Below are 15,208 nucleotides of genomic sequence, written 5' to 3'. Positions count from 1 at the left end.
TGTGTGTGTGTGTGTGTGTGTGTGTGTGTGTGTGTGTGTGTGTGTGTATCTGTCTAGAGGATGACTTTCTATTGAGCTATCTACATTTTCTCCTTATTTGGCCTAGCCAACCAGCTGGTATGAGATATGTCCTTTGCAGCTGTGGAAAGGTTTTCTCTGTGAAGAGATAATTGACATTTGTTTTTTTAAATTTATTTATTATTATTTTTTTGCAGTATGCGGGCCTCTCACTGTTGTGGCCTCTCCCGTTGCGGAGCACAGGCTCCAGACGCGCAGGCTCAGTGGCCATGGCTCACGGGCCCAGCCGCTCCGCGGCATGTGGGATCTTCCCGGACCGGGGCACGAACCCGTGTCCCCTGCATTGGCAGGCGGACTCTCAACTACTGCGCCACCAGGGAAGCCCTGACATTTGTTTAGATTAATTTCTATCCCTGTATTATTAGAACTCAGTTTAGTCAGTGGATCCTCAAAATATGCAGCCTACCTGTGGTTAATCAATGGTTTCATCTTGGTAGATAAAAAATGACACATTTTGGTAAATAAAGAGGAAGCTTTTGGTAATCCCTCCAGTTTCAGATTTATGCACTTGAAAAACAAAAAAACTGTCGTGGTTCTTTTGCAAATCCACAGAACTAAATCTCAGTAATGCAGGATGCATGTCTCATTTTCATATTTCGATAAATAGGGGAAAGGCAATTCCAGTAGAACTTTTCAAAGTGTAAGATGGAGTGGAGGGCACAATTCTGATTCATAGCCAGATTTGCGAAGACAAAGTAAAAACAAAACTAAAACCCGTGGTAATACTAGTAAGAAGGTGTAAAGAGAGAAGGGGAAATGGCAGAGCATGGGTAAATACATAAAATGCAGATGGGATAAATATAGATGAGTGGAAAATGATTGTAAGTGAAGTTACCCCAGGAATGTCACAGATTTCCAACTAGGGGGATTAGTGTGTGCAGCTGTTGAATGGGGGCCTTATCTCATTCCTGAGCTCTCATGTTCCACTGTTGAGCAATAAATGCCTTTTGGGTGAGTGGTTTGAGTGTCTCACCTGGAGAAGCCAATCATCTTACAGTTCTGGGGTGGGTGGAAGGATTAAACAAACTAAAAGCTTCACTTCATTATTTAGCTATTCTTGGCCAAAAAAGTAACATTTCAGTCAAACTTTAAAGAATATTATTAGAATAAGTGATACAATAAAATTGTGTGCGTGTTGTTTTGTTTTAAATTTATCACCTTAGGGTACACTAGAAAGATGTTTCCCAAAATTTAGGATAATACTTTTATTTGCTTACCAAACTGTTTTGCTGCTCCAGATTTTATTTTATTTATTTTTATTTATTTATTTGCTTTTTTGCGGTAAGCGGACCTCTCACTGCTGTGGCCCCTCCCGTTGCGGAGCACAGGCTCCGGACGCCCAGGCCCGGCGGCCATGGCCCACGGGCCCAGCCGCTCCGTGGCACGCGGGATCCTCCCGGACCGGGGCACGAACCCGCGTCCCCTGCACTGGCAGGCGGACTCCCAACCACTGCGCCACCAGGGAAGCCCCTGCTCCAGATTTTAAAAGGAGGTGTGAGAATTAACTAGCTCATAACAATAAACAGACAGCAAAGAAATCCTCTTCTGAGGAAATTCAGGAACCTCAAATCTTTCTTTCAGTCTTCAATGAGCTATCATTATGAGCTTGTCTCTGTGGAAGGATTTTTCAAGAGAAAGGGTTATTCCAAAGTGTATTCTAATGGCTAATTTAGCTAAATTATGAAAATTAATTAAGGTAACCTTTACGTGATTTTTATTACATTATCAGCATGCTCTGTTTCTATAGTTTAATAAGTTGCACATAAGGTCAAAAGTCGTAAGAAAATAGAGTGTTGCTTCTGGAGAGTGTAAGAATATCAGTATAAAGGTGCTGTAAAAGTGAACTGAGTATCTGAAATGTATACAGTTCTGTTGATTCACTTTGATAACATGTACTCATTCTGGGACTTTGGTATCATAATCATTCTAGCCCTCCTGTACTATGCTACATATCACAGTCATTGGATCACTCCATGACGGGATAATTTCAGCATATCCAAATACCATTATTTATGAATGATAACTCTGGGCGTGTCGTTGGGAGTTCCAACGTACATAGCTAATGATTACTAATTTGGTGTCTATTTTGCCAACTTAAAACACGAAGCACAGAGCTTTGTACAAATATCCATTTCCCCAGTTACCCTTATCTTAGCTGTATCTTTGGTGAGGATTAGCCGAATCGAATATGCCATCTCTATTGGTGCTATTCTGAGGGGCTCGGGTGCCAATTACCGGTTCCCTAGAATTTGCCCGTAATTGACTATGTCCCACAATAGGTAACTCTGGAAGTGACAGGCAGTCTCTAGTGTGGTTCTCCCGCCTGTCGATTGGGCCTTGCAAGAAGCCCCGCCTCATCAACTCAGTCAAGGGCGACAGCTGGACCGGCGCCGGTGAGTGGCGGGTCTTAGCTCCGCCCCGGCCGTCCGCTGCGCTGCCTGGGTCGGCGCCGTTTCCAGTTGAGAGATGGCGGCCGCCGCAGGTAGATCGCTCCTGCTGCTCCTCTCCTCCCGAGGCGGCGGAGGCGCCGGCGGCTGCGGAGCGCTGACTGCAGGCTGCTTCCCCGCGCTGGGCGTCAGCCGCCACCGGCAGCAGCAGCACCACCGGACGGTAAGCGAGCGCGCCCGGCGGCTCCGGGGAGGGCGGGGCGGCGCTGCCGTGTGGGATCAGCAGGCGGGCAGGCCGCCGGGGCAGCGGGCGAGTTACCTCAACTCGCGGCCGCTCCAGAGGTTGCCCGGCACCGAGGAGCCGCCGTGCCCTTCAGGCGCCTGCGGCGGCAACCAGGAAAAAAGGCAGGGCGGAGGAAGCCGAGAGGAGGAGGGGCGACGGCAGGGATGTTCCCGCAGGACCGGGGGCACCAGGGCGGGGAAGGGACGGGACTTGAACCTCTCTCTGACCCGCCCCCGATCTCGGTCCCTCCCTCCTTTTTACTTAACTGCTCTGCCCTATTGCTCCCGAACTGAGCCTCGTTCAAGTTGTCCCCTTTCCCTCCTCCTCCAGGCGGGTTGGGGTGTCCTGAGTTGCCGCGGCTGCCTTGTGTATGTGTCAGGAGAGTGGCAGTGCCATACTGCTGGGAACTGTCCCCCGGAGGGCAACCCAGGACCCCAGCGGGGCCGCTCCCTAGTTCTCTTCTCGACCCTCTGGGAACGGGCAAGACAGAAAATCAAACTTTATCCCCCTGTGTGACTTCCTGCGTGTGGGCATGGGGAACAGCACCCTTGCGATGGATGCTGCATTGCTTCAGGAGGCAAGCTCCAACCTCTTAGTTCCTTAAAGGTCCTCGGTGGTGCTTTTGGAGGGCTGCTTTATAAGCTTGTTCACGCGTGCCTGAAGAAGGAAGGTGGGCAGCAGGCAGAGGGGAAGAGAATATGACAAGTTGTTCACAGCGGCAGGGATTTGGTGGTTGTATTAGCCAGTTATTGCTGGCTTTCATTGGCTGGCAACGCACGGGAGTTTCTATTTGAACAGCCTTGGGCTGTGTGTGTGTGTGTGTGTGTGTGTGTGTGTGTCTTTTTCAGTTGCAAGAGATCAACTTGGCATGGGGTTCTTGACCTAACAAGTCAGCAGGTTCTCTTCCCTTGGACTTTCTAGACCCATACCGTTGGTCTCTGGCCAACTCCAAGAGAAAGTGTAGGTTTTATTTCCTAGGGCTAAGTTGTATAGTGTGGTAATAAGAGAATCACTGCAGACAGCCTGATAGCAGAAAGTAGTACCTTCAGCTCTCAACAAATACACCCACCTGTCTTGTTCTGATCACATAGCTCTTGAGGGAAAATTGAACTGGAGCTTTTCAGAGGATACCCCAAGACTGATGACATTGTAAAATTAAGTGTCTGAAAGAGCAGTGAAAAGAACTAATGCTCTTTAAATGCAAGATGGAATTGTTATTATTAGTCATAGGTATGGACCTATCCTCGTTCTTATGAGAAAACTACTTCTTCATTTTGGCATACTGACATATTGCTTTGCTGAAGCTTTTGGGTGAGAGCCGAGCTTTCCACAGTTCAGTTTAGATTTGCATGTTTCATAGCCTCCAGTTATGTGTTTTGTTCTCTTAAAAACATAAGGCAATCCAAAAATCTGATTGCATTCCCCTCCCCCTCAAACTATTTAAAGACTTACCAAGTTGTCTTTATCTCTGTATTTTGATAATACATCTTCTGACTTTGCAGTTTGTTTTTAAGACTATTTGGGTGTGGTATTCATTTAGCATTTTGAAATTTGTGCCTTGTATATTTTCCACTGTGTGAATCTTTCAGTCTGTGAGTGCCTTCTTTGTGCGGGTACTTCATGAAAGTGTTTTTCTGTGCTATTCTGGGGTGGATAAAAGTGATGTGCTGAATTTGAGGTGAAAGCACAACTAAAATGAAGTGTTATTTCTGAAGGGCAGAAGTGTTATATGCATGGTGACTTGCAAATGAACTTAGAATTGTAAGATTTTGAAAAAAGTTGTGCCTGATTATTTAAAATATGTAAACAATTTTTTTCTTTTTCTACGATTGCTCCGAAGCTATCATGTATTTAGCTCTCTCCATCTGTTATTCTATGATTCCTCGCAAGACTCAATTTGAAAGGTATCTCTTAGAGATTTAACTGTTGACATTTTATGCTTGAAATTAAGACCCAGAAAGGGAGAGACTTGGCCAGGATTACACGATGAATATACAACAGTTTTAGGACTCCCACCCACTCCAGATATTCTGACCCCCTTATTGTGTTCTTTTTATTATAAAGTACAATTTCTCCTTCACATCTTTCTCCTCGCTTATAAAACTTACTATTGTTTGTTATGAAAGTACTGGTATTTCAAAACCCCGTGAGTGAGAATTCTCCTATGTTAGTTTGAGACACATGTATTAGGCAATATAGGAACAAACCACTGGCTCTTACAAAGGTCCCTGAGAGACACTAAGGTTGAATCTTGCAGAGGTGACATCCTGTGTATGTGCAGCAGATGGCACTCTGTGTCGGACTAGATCACAAGTCCTGCTTTTGCCACTTTTGTTCTGCTGTAGTAGGTATGGTAAATTAGAGCCAGGGGGACATAACCAATTATAGTACTGGTTAATTTTTTGCTTGAGAGGTATGTTTTTTGGAATTCATTTTTTCCAAGTTTGAAGAACAAGTCCAGAGCAATACAGTTCAGCTAATATAGGTAAATGTGATTGCAAAGTAATAAAACATAGCTTGTACCGCCCCGCCCCCCCCCCCCCCAATTAAAACATCATTCAACTGAGTAGATAGGAGAAAAGGTGCAGGGGCTTATTCAGTATTTGTAGCACCATCTAGTGTAATTTTTCCTTTCCTATGTGAAGAGCCTGTTATTGCTTCCCAGCTTGTGACTGTAACTGAGTCTGATGTAAAATATCTGTTGCATGCTTTTCTGTGTGGTTAGTGAAGGTGGCAATTTTCAAGGATGATTCTTTGAGGGGAACAGCCTTTCATTGTGAACTGTGTAATTTCTTTGCTAAATCAAACTGTCTCATCTCTGATTATGACAGCCTGACTGTTGGCATTTCCTAGTGGTCAACGGCTATGCTGAATTGCTAAATCTCTTACTTAAGTCTGTCATTATACTGTTATAGATTGTGGCTGTCCCTTTTTACTTTACACATTGTAGTTCTTTGGCAGTGATGTCATTTCAGTTTAACCTGAAAGTTTTTTTTTTTTACTTTTCTTTTAACCTGAAAGTTTTAACAGAGGTTACATTGCCTGACACAGAAGTAAGTCCCAGTTCTTTAATTGGGCTCCTCATGATCTGGCTAAGTCTTACTTTGCCAGATCCACCCAGCACAAATACTCCACTGTACTTAAGCCAGTGTCTCCTATACCCATATTAAATGTCTGTGCAGTTTTTGCAGGGGAATTTCAGTCTTAACCACTCCACTAACCGCTAAGGTTCATTTTAGGTGAGAGACTGTGACCTTTGACTCCTCTTTGAATCTAACTTCCTCACTTTACAGATGAGAAAACGGACCTAATGGGAACTGAGGGAAGTGACTTTTCTGTTATGTTTGTGGTTAATGACATCTGGGATAAAAATTCTTTTAAATGGAGGTGGATTCAAGGAGAAATCCTAGTCTGAATCTTCACATGTGTGTTTCCTAGCTCTTAATCCCTTTCCATTGTTCTATTCTGTCTTCTCTGAATGCTGATAGGACTTATTATTTTCAGGACACAGATTGACACTGACTTGTTCTCTAAATGTTTCATTTGTGGGTACCTTATCTTACTGGGCAGCGATTGTGTATCTTGTTACCTTTTTGTCTCTCATAGACTCCAGAGCAGTACTAGGTACGTAGATAACACTCAGACAAGCATTAATTGAATACGCACCCTTTTGTCTGCTTGCCAGTGAAAAGGTGTGCTCTACTCCCCCCCCCCCCCCCCCCCACCCCCCACCCCGCCTCCCGGTTTGACTTTTTTAATGACCTGTTGCTTAGGTAACCACATTTGGGTTACTGCTTTAAGTTTGGTATTGCCAGTGCTGTCTTTGGTTGTACATTACACTTCTTTATGGTGGACTGATGCAGAGTTGGTAACATTGGATTAGCTCTACAGTGGTACACACTTTCTATCCAAAGAAGCAAAAGTATGATAAATACCCAGATTATTAGGAATATATGTTTGAATCAGAGTCTAGATTTATTGTTGTTTTAGTTGACGATAATATTAAGATTTTGAAGGTTGTGGATAAATATGCTTAGAGCAGATTTATTATGGAAACTTTATCTTAAAATCTTGCTTATTTTGAACCCCATAAAATAGTCGAATGAGTAAATTTGGATTTAGTCAACAAATTCTGATTATTTGAACTTTTCTGAGTCTCAAGGGGCTCTATTTTATGCTTTATGGAACTCTAAGAGGGAATCTAAATAGAAATGCAACATCAAGAATGGTGTGTGTTGGACTTCCCTGGTGGTGCAGTGGTTAAGAATCCACCTGCCAATGCAGCGGACATGGGTTCGAGCCCCGGTACAGGAATATCCCACATGCTGTGCAGCAACTAAGCCCATGCGCCACAACTACTGAGCCTGCTCTCTAGACCCCGCATGCCACAACTACTAAGCCTGTGTGCCACGACTACTGAAGCCGGTGCGCCTAGAGCCCGTGCTCCACAACAAGAGAAGCCACTGCACTGAGGAGCCCACGCACCACAACAAAGAGTAGCCCCTGCTCGCCGCCACAACTAGAGAAAGCCGGCGCGCAGCAATGAAGACCCAATGCAGCCAAAAAATTAATTAATTAATTAAAAAAAAAAGAATGGTGTATGTTGAAGACAATAAATTGAATGCGAATTTTGGTTTTTGGGGCTGCCTACTGTTTGAAAGGGAAATCAAGGAGTGGTCATGGTCTTCTATAGTAGCACTTCGTTGATACCATAGTCTGAATAACTACTAAGATGTTGCTTTTATTTCTTTTTATATTCTAGCTTTGTGCTCTGTGGGTTTTCTTAAAAAAATTACTGTTTGTTTTCCTGTGATTAAGGACAACATTACCTTTTAAGATCTCAAGATAACCACTCAATATAGGGGAATCCTCTATTCTTTATTTGACTGATTAATACAATACTGGAACAACGTGTTATTAGGAAAACTAAGATGTTACCATGGAAGACATGTACTTAAAAGAGTCCTAGAATTTAGAGCTCGACAAGACAAGGTTAAGTAAATAAAAGTTCAGGAACAGTAAAGTGGCTTTTTCCTTGGTAGCCCAGCAAGTTACTGCAGAGCTGAAAACGGCTCACACATCTGCTGGTTTTCCCATTAAGTTCTTTTTCTATGAAATTACAAAATTCTGTGTTTCATTCTAAAAATGATTAAGCTGAGACTGGTTGTTAGAAGTGAACTGGGGGAAGTGACGCACGGCCCTGTCTGGGAGGCTGCCCTGCCCCCGCTTCCTTTCACCCTGTCGCTGCCCGCAGGTGGTTGTGGCCGCAGTGCCCAGAGGGAGGTGGCGGCAGCGGTGGCTGCGAATGATGCCTGGGAAGCTCCTATGCGGGGACATTATGGAGTTGGAGGCGCCTTTGGAGACAGCCAGAGGAAGGAGAGGCAAAAGAGCTCTGTGGATGTCGGAATTTCGGATAAGGGATTATGGACGTGTACTTCCCTTATAGGGTTGTTAGGAAGATTTAAACTAGATAAGCTGAAAACTTATTACACAATGCTGGAGCGATAGAAGGAAGTCAAGGCACCATTATGACCCAGATGAGAAATCAGAAACAAGAGGAAATGGTGTTGCAGGTGACCTGGATGCTCCCAAACCCAAAAAAAAGCTAAAATGAAAGAGAAGCTAAATGGTGACACCAAGGAAGGATGTCATAGACTTTCAGATGAATTTTCTAAATCTCATAAGTCAAGAAGAAAAGATCTGTCAAATGGAGATACTGATGAATATGAAAAAAAAAGTGAGTGTCATCCTTAGATAGTTCTACTCAGAAATCAAGTGATAATAAACTAGAAGAGACCCTAATACGTGAACAGAAAGAAGGAGCCTTCTCCAATTTCCCTATTTCTGAAGAGACTATAAAGCTTCTGAAAGGTCTAGGGGTAACATATCTCTTTCCTATTCAAATTAAGACTTTTGGTCCTGTATATGAAGGAAAAGATTTAATTGCTCAAGCACAGACAGGAACAGGAAAGACATTCTCTTTTGCCATCCCCTTGATTGAAAGACTCCAAAGAAATCAAGAGACAATTAAAAAAAGCCACTCACCAAAGGTACTTGTTTTGGCTGCTACAAGGGAACTGGCAAACCAAGTAGCCAAAGACTTCAAAGATATAACTAGGAAACTCAGTGTGGTGTGTTTTTATGGTGGAACATCATATCAAAACCAAATGAATCATTTTCGAATTGGTATTGACATCTTGGTTGGGACCCCTGCTCGTATCAAAGATCATCTGCAGAGCGGCCGATTAGATCTTTCTAAACTGCACCACGTTGTGCTGGATGAAGTGGATCAAATGTTAGATTTAGGTTTTGCGGAACAAGTTGAAGATATTATCCACAAATCCTACAAAACTGATTCTGAAGACAATCCTCAGACTTTACATTTTTCTGCAACTTGCCCACAGTGGGTATACAAAGTTGCAAAAAAATACATGAAATCCAGATACGAACAGGTTGACCTTGTTGGGAAAATGACTCAAAAGGCTGCAACTACTGTGGAACATCTGACCATCCAGTGCCATTAGTCTCAGAGGCCAGCAGTTATTGGAGATGTCCTTCAAGTCTACAGTGGGTCTGAAGGGAGGGCTATTATCTTCTGTGAGACCAAAAAGAATGTAACTGATATGGCCATGAATCCACACATAAAACAGAATGCCCAGTGTTTACATGGCGACGTTGCACAGTCACAAAGAGAAATTACACTGAAAGGCTTCAGAGAGGGTAGTTTTGGTGGCAGCCAATGTTGCTGCCCGTGGTTTGGACGTTCCTGAGGTTGAACTGGTTATTCAGAGTTTACCTCCACAGGATGTTGAGTCCTATATTCATCTCTCTGGATGCACAGATAGAGCTGGTTGGACAGGGATTTGCATATGTTTTTATCAACCAAGAGAAAGAGGTCAACTAAGATATGTGGAACAAAAAACAGGAATTACTTTTAAACGTGTAGGTGTTCCTTCTACAATGGATTTAATCAAATCTAAAAGCATGGATGCCATCAAGTCTCTGGCTTGCATTTCTTATGCTGCTGTTGATTTTTTCTGACCATCAGCTCAGAGACTGATAGAAGAGAAAGGGGCAGTGGGTGCATTGGCTGCAGCATTAGCCCACATCTCTGGCGCATCAAGTTTTGAACCACGTTCTTTGATCACCTCTGATAAGGGGGTTGTGACCATGATTCTGGAAGCCCAGAAGAAATACAGGATGTTAGCTGTGCTTGGAAAGAACTTAACAGAAAGTTGAGTAGTAATGCTGTGTCCCAAATTACCAGAATGTGCCTCCTAAAAGGAAATATGGGCATTTGCTTTGATATTCCCACAACTGAGAATGGTTACAGGCAGAGTGGCATGATTCAGACTGGGTACTCTCAGTGCCAGCCAAGTTGCCTGAAATTGAAGAATATTATGATGGAAACACATCTTCTAATTCCAGACAGAGGAGTGGCTGGTCAAGTGGCTGCTCAGGTGGTCGATATGGTGGCCGGTCAGGTAGACAGAGTCGACAGGGGAGTCGGTCAGGAAGTCGACAAGATGGTAGAAGACGAAGTGAGAACCGAAATTGATCGAGAAGCGGGGGCCACAAACAGAGTTTTGACTGAGATAGTTAATCTACCAGTGTGAGCTTGCCTATTTCTGCCTAATCATGTACATTATCCACCAAAAATTAGGTCATCATAGTTGAGGTCTGTGTCTGCTGTTTGCAAAGAAGTTGGTTGTATTTTTTTTAAGTATTTCGCAAGAATGGTTGTAAACAAATCTACTTATCCAGTTATACCTTTGAACAAAAAAACCTCCTTTAAAAAAAAAAAAAAAGTGGGCTTCCCTGGTGGCGCAGTGGTTGAGAGTCCGCCTGCCGATGCAGGGGACACGGGTTCGTGCCCCGGTCTGGGAAGATCCCACATGCCACGGAGCGGCTGGGCCCGTGAGCCATGGCCGCTGAGCCTGTGCATCCGGAGCCTGTGCTCCGCAACGGGAGAGGCCACAACAGTGAGAGGCCCGCGTACCACAAAAAAAAAAAAGAAAAGTGAATTGGGGTCAGATTCTTCCAGTAAGACCCTAAAGTCAAACTGAATCTTGAATAGTTACTTCCTGATTTAGATCAAGGTTGAGGACATCTGATAAAAAATTGACCTCTGCAGCTGAACACAGAAGGGAAACAATCTGTTTATTTATTTCACTGCACTTTGCTTGCATTCAGACAGCCTGTGTAAAAATGAAAGTTGACTTCAAGCAAAGTAATTTTAATAAGTTTAGTGAATTCTTGACTCATAAACCGTGTACAGGCTTGATTTTTTTTTATTGATAAAAGCATAACTTGGTAAATTATATCATTGACTGGGTCTAATAGCATACTAAAGCTGAACTTCTTCTAATACAGTTCTGGAATAATTGGATAATATGACATTGCATTTTGACATCTCTCTTAAAAATAAGAGGCTTTTCCAAAAGTTCTTTAATGACATTAATAATATTTATTAATCCAAAAGAGTGAGGTCTTTACCTTTTATGCTTCGTTACTAAAGTTTTCAGTTTTTACATTTTTTAAATTTATTGTCCACTTTATTTTGGGGAGAGCACTTGTAATAATCACCAGAAAATTGTTGAGCAGAGCCCATTGGGTGTATGATACTATCCAGAGGACAGTCTCAAATGTACAGTCCTGAGCCGTACTACCTTATAGGTTTCAAGATTTTTTTTTTTTTTTTTTTTTGCGGTACGCGGGCCTCTCACTGTTGTGGCCTCTCCCGTTGCGGAGCACAGGCTCCGGACGCGCAGACTCAGCGGCCATGGCTCACGGGCCCAGCCGCTCCGCGGCATGTGGAATCTTCCTGGACCGGGGCACGAACCTGCGTCCCCTGCATCGGCAGGCGGAGTCTCAACCACTGCGCCACCAGGGAAGCCCAGGTTTCAAGATTTTTTAAATTCTTTTTTTGCCTTCTCAGACAGGCCCACTTTGTATAATACTTCCTACTTACCTATAGTAAATGGTGTTACAGGATGTTTAAGAGTATTAATGTCTGCTTTAAACTTTAGAGGAAGTTAATGCAACTGATAGTTTATAAAATAACAGGAGAGCAAATAGGTCAGCTGAACTACCTGACCTGTAAAGATAGAGGAGTAGATATGGAAGAAAGCATCTAAGAGCTAAAGGCACTGTGTTTCCATGTTTAATTCTCACCATAACCCTATAAGAGGTATTATTGTGCTAGTTTGATATATTGTGCTAGTTTGAGGAAATTGAGGACGGGATAGGTTCATTTCTTCTTACGTGTCATAAACTGTTTTAATGATAGGGATGCAAAGATGGACAAATGTTTTGGAGCTGGGATTTAAGCCTACGTCTGGCTAGAATTAAAGCTGTACCATGCTGGTTGTCAGTGTGGGTCTTCCTTCCTTTTCAGCACCTGCTCCTTCAGTTTTGTTACTTTCTCAAGCATCTGCTGCAGTTTTTTCCAAGACACCTCACCATCCCTCCCACTGACTACATTTCTTAAATCTCTTTCTCCCCCCTCTCCACCCCCCCAGGTATTAACTGATAAGAGTCTAAGGTATTACGCCTACCCCCCCACCCCCCCCCAAATCTTTGAAATTTAGTTTAAGATTCTAAAAAGTCCCACCCAGTAAACCTGGTAATTACTGAGCATTGCTTCTATATCAAGCACTTTTATAACATTGTGTAGTATACTCCACAACAACCCTTCAGGCAAAATACCATCCCCATTGTACAGATGAGAAAATAAAGACCTAGAAAGGTTAATACCTAGAGTCATTCAGAATATATCTGTGGAACTCCTACTCTGTGAGACACTGTGCTGGTAAGGAGAGATGTTTCTGTTGTGGTTCTAAGAGTTCACAGTCTGGCCAGGAGACAAGACTATAAACAAGACTGTAACTGGCTGTGCTTTTTTTTTTTCCCTATGGAGGTCAGTGGGAGCACTTAGACTTACCCGAGGATGTTGGGGAAGGTTTCACTGGTGAGGCCTTGCTTGAGCTGAAATATGAGGAAATATAATGTGTGGGGGACTGAAAAGGTTGGTTCATATTCCAGGCAGCACTAGTATCTAACATGACAATATGAGGGAGTATGATGTATTTGAGAAACAGCCAGTAATTTGTTACAACTGGATATGAGCAAGAATAGCTGAAGATTATTAGGCTGGACAGTAGCAGTGATACCAATAATAATTAATATTTATGAAGTGCACCATGTGCCAAGCACTGTACACAGTCTCACTTAATTCTTGTGACACCCTGTGAGTAGGTATTGTTATTATCCTCATTTTACAGATAGTGAAACTGAGTTGCATCAGATTGGTAAGTGATTTGCCCAGACAGTCAGTTAGTGACACATAGCTAGTAAATGACTTGCCTAGGATAACACAGCTAGCGAATGGCATACCCAGCATATAAAACCAAGTAGTCTGGCTACAGAGCCTGTCTCTTCACCACTTGCTGTGGTGAGGGATCAGATTGTGAAAGGACTTGTGAAGGAGCTGACATTTTATGATGTAGTTCAGTGGTTTTTTAAAAAACTCAACCCACAGTAGAAATACCTTTTATGTTATGATTGAGCACATGCATGTGTGCATAAAACTAGGAAAAGTCTCATGAAACAATATTTTTACTATGTATGCATAGTTTCTGTTCTCTTTTCTTAAGGAAATTCTGGTTGGGACTCATTTAAATTGATTCTACAATTTAAGCCACAGTTTGGAAAATTACTACTTGTTCGTAGGTGAGCATTGGAAGAATTTCAAGTAAGGGAATCACATGGTTATGTTTGTGCTTTTAGGTAGGTCACACTGGCAGCAGTGTGAAGGCTTAATTGGAGAGGATGGGACTGGAAAGACAGACACCAGTAAGGAACATCTTAATGGACCAGGCAAAAGATGTCTGAACTAGGACAGCAGCCTTGACGATGGAGAAAAGAGAATAGAGAGAAGGGAGATATAGGAAGTAGAGTTGATAGTCCACAACTAATCATCAAGTTCTATCACTCATCTACTAAGTACTAGGTAGAAAGACAGTTCAATTCAAGACCTGTGTTACTGTGTTACTCAGGTACTGAAATTTTATTTCTTGACTTTTTTTGTGTGTTCCTTTTTATCATCGTGTGAAACATGCTTCTTTGTTGTCTTTTCTACACCTCTGCTTTTTTTGTTTTGTTTTGTTTTGTTTTGTTTTGTTTGTTTTTTTGCGGTACGTGGGCCTCTCACTGTTGTGGCATCTCCCGTTGCGGAGCACAGGCTCCGGACGCGCATGGCTCACGGGACCAGCCGCTCCGCGACATGTGGGATCTTCCCGGACCGGGGCATGAACCCGTGTCCCCTGCATCGGCAGGTGGACTCTCAACCACTGTGCCACCAGGGAAGCCCCTGCTTTTGTATTTTAAAAAAACTGGTTTAATTATTTTTAAATGATTTAAAAATTTATATATAAAATCAGACATCCACCTTATCCCCTTATTTCTGCCTCCCCCTGCCCCCACCTCATACTATCAGAATCTGGAAGATTTGCATAGCAGTATGAAAAAGTTCACATAGCATGATGAGCACTCAGCAAATCTTTGCTGAAAGAATGTGTCCTGTGTATTATACTCTCCCAAAGCAGAAACTCTTAACATTATGTTCATTAACTAGAGGAATACTTTTGAGTAATTTTCTTGAACTCTGTCCTCTCTAACTTTCCATTTTTGTAATATTTGACTCCATTTAGGGAATAGTAAGCATTGTATGTGTGATGATCTTACTTTTTAAAAAACAAACAAAATAAACAACATAACTAGCCATTCCTAAGCATGAAATCTTAGTAAAATTTTAGCAGTTTTTCTTCCCATATTATAAATGTAGATATACAAGATTCCTACCGCTTCTGCCACTCTAGTTTCTCAAGAGCATTATTATATATATATAAAATTGAGAACAAGTTATTTGGAGTGATTCTCTAACATTTTAATTGACTGGACCTTACTGGATTGCTGTTTTTAGAGAGCACATATTCTTTGGTCTTCTAGGTATTATAATACAAAGGTAAGTATTTACTTGATAATTATAACAGTTTTTTAGAGATATTACAGTATCTGCTCTACCAGAGGAGATTGTATTTGAGATGTAGTTGATGAACCTTTTGAAATCTTATGGGAGCACAGAATAGCTGTACCATCACAGAATCTTTTAATAGTTTTCTGAGAGTTAAATAAATGAAAAGATGGAAGTGGTGAGAGAGAGAGAGAGAGAGAGAGAGAGAGAGTGTGTGTGTGTGTGTGTGTGTGTGTGTGTGTGTGTGTTTTGCAGTCACCAAAATAAAGAGTAAGTAATTGAAGAGAATTAGGTGCCATGTGGTATAATAGTTAGGGGTCTGGGTTCTGCTCCTTTCTCTTCCATTAACTTGCTGTTTGACCTTGGACAAGTGATGTAACCTCTTTGATCCTATTATTTTTGTTGCTTAAATAAGGATGCTTGATT

At 42.4% G+C, this 15,208-nt stretch overlaps 1 protein-coding gene and 1 pseudogene across 4 annotated transcripts in view; both read left to right on the top strand.

Annotated features, from left to right (window-relative positions):
• Positions 1–1,795: 1,795 nt before the first annotated feature.
• MCU (mitochondrial calcium uniporter) overlaps positions 1,796–15,208 on the top strand; it is a 202,763-nt gene continuing 189,350 nt past the window's right edge. The window contains exon 1 of one of the 4 annotated variants that reach the window (XM_027129932.1): positions 1,796–2,688. In XM_027129932.1, the coding sequence (XP_026985733.1) occupies positions 2,545–2,688 (144 nt within the window). In that variant the 5' untranslated portion in view covers positions 1,796–2,544. The remainder of the gene's footprint in view (positions 2,689–15,208) is intronic. The other 3 variants (XM_027129930.1, XM_027129931.1, XR_003437879.1) reach the window with 3 other exon arrangements.
• LOC113632604 (ATP-dependent RNA helicase DDX50-like) lies at positions 7,304–10,574 on the top strand (annotated as a pseudogene).

Source organism: Aethalodelphis obliquidens, unplaced genomic scaffold, assembly GCF_003676395.1.
Source record: "Aethalodelphis obliquidens isolate GAN/ISIS:26980383/991018 unplaced genomic scaffold, ASM367639v1 scaffold37, whole genome shotgun sequence".
In the NCBI taxonomy this organism is placed as follows: Eukaryota; Metazoa; Chordata; class Mammalia; order Artiodactyla; family Delphinidae; genus Aethalodelphis; species Aethalodelphis obliquidens.
This window is presented reverse-complemented; position numbering and strand designations above follow the sequence as displayed.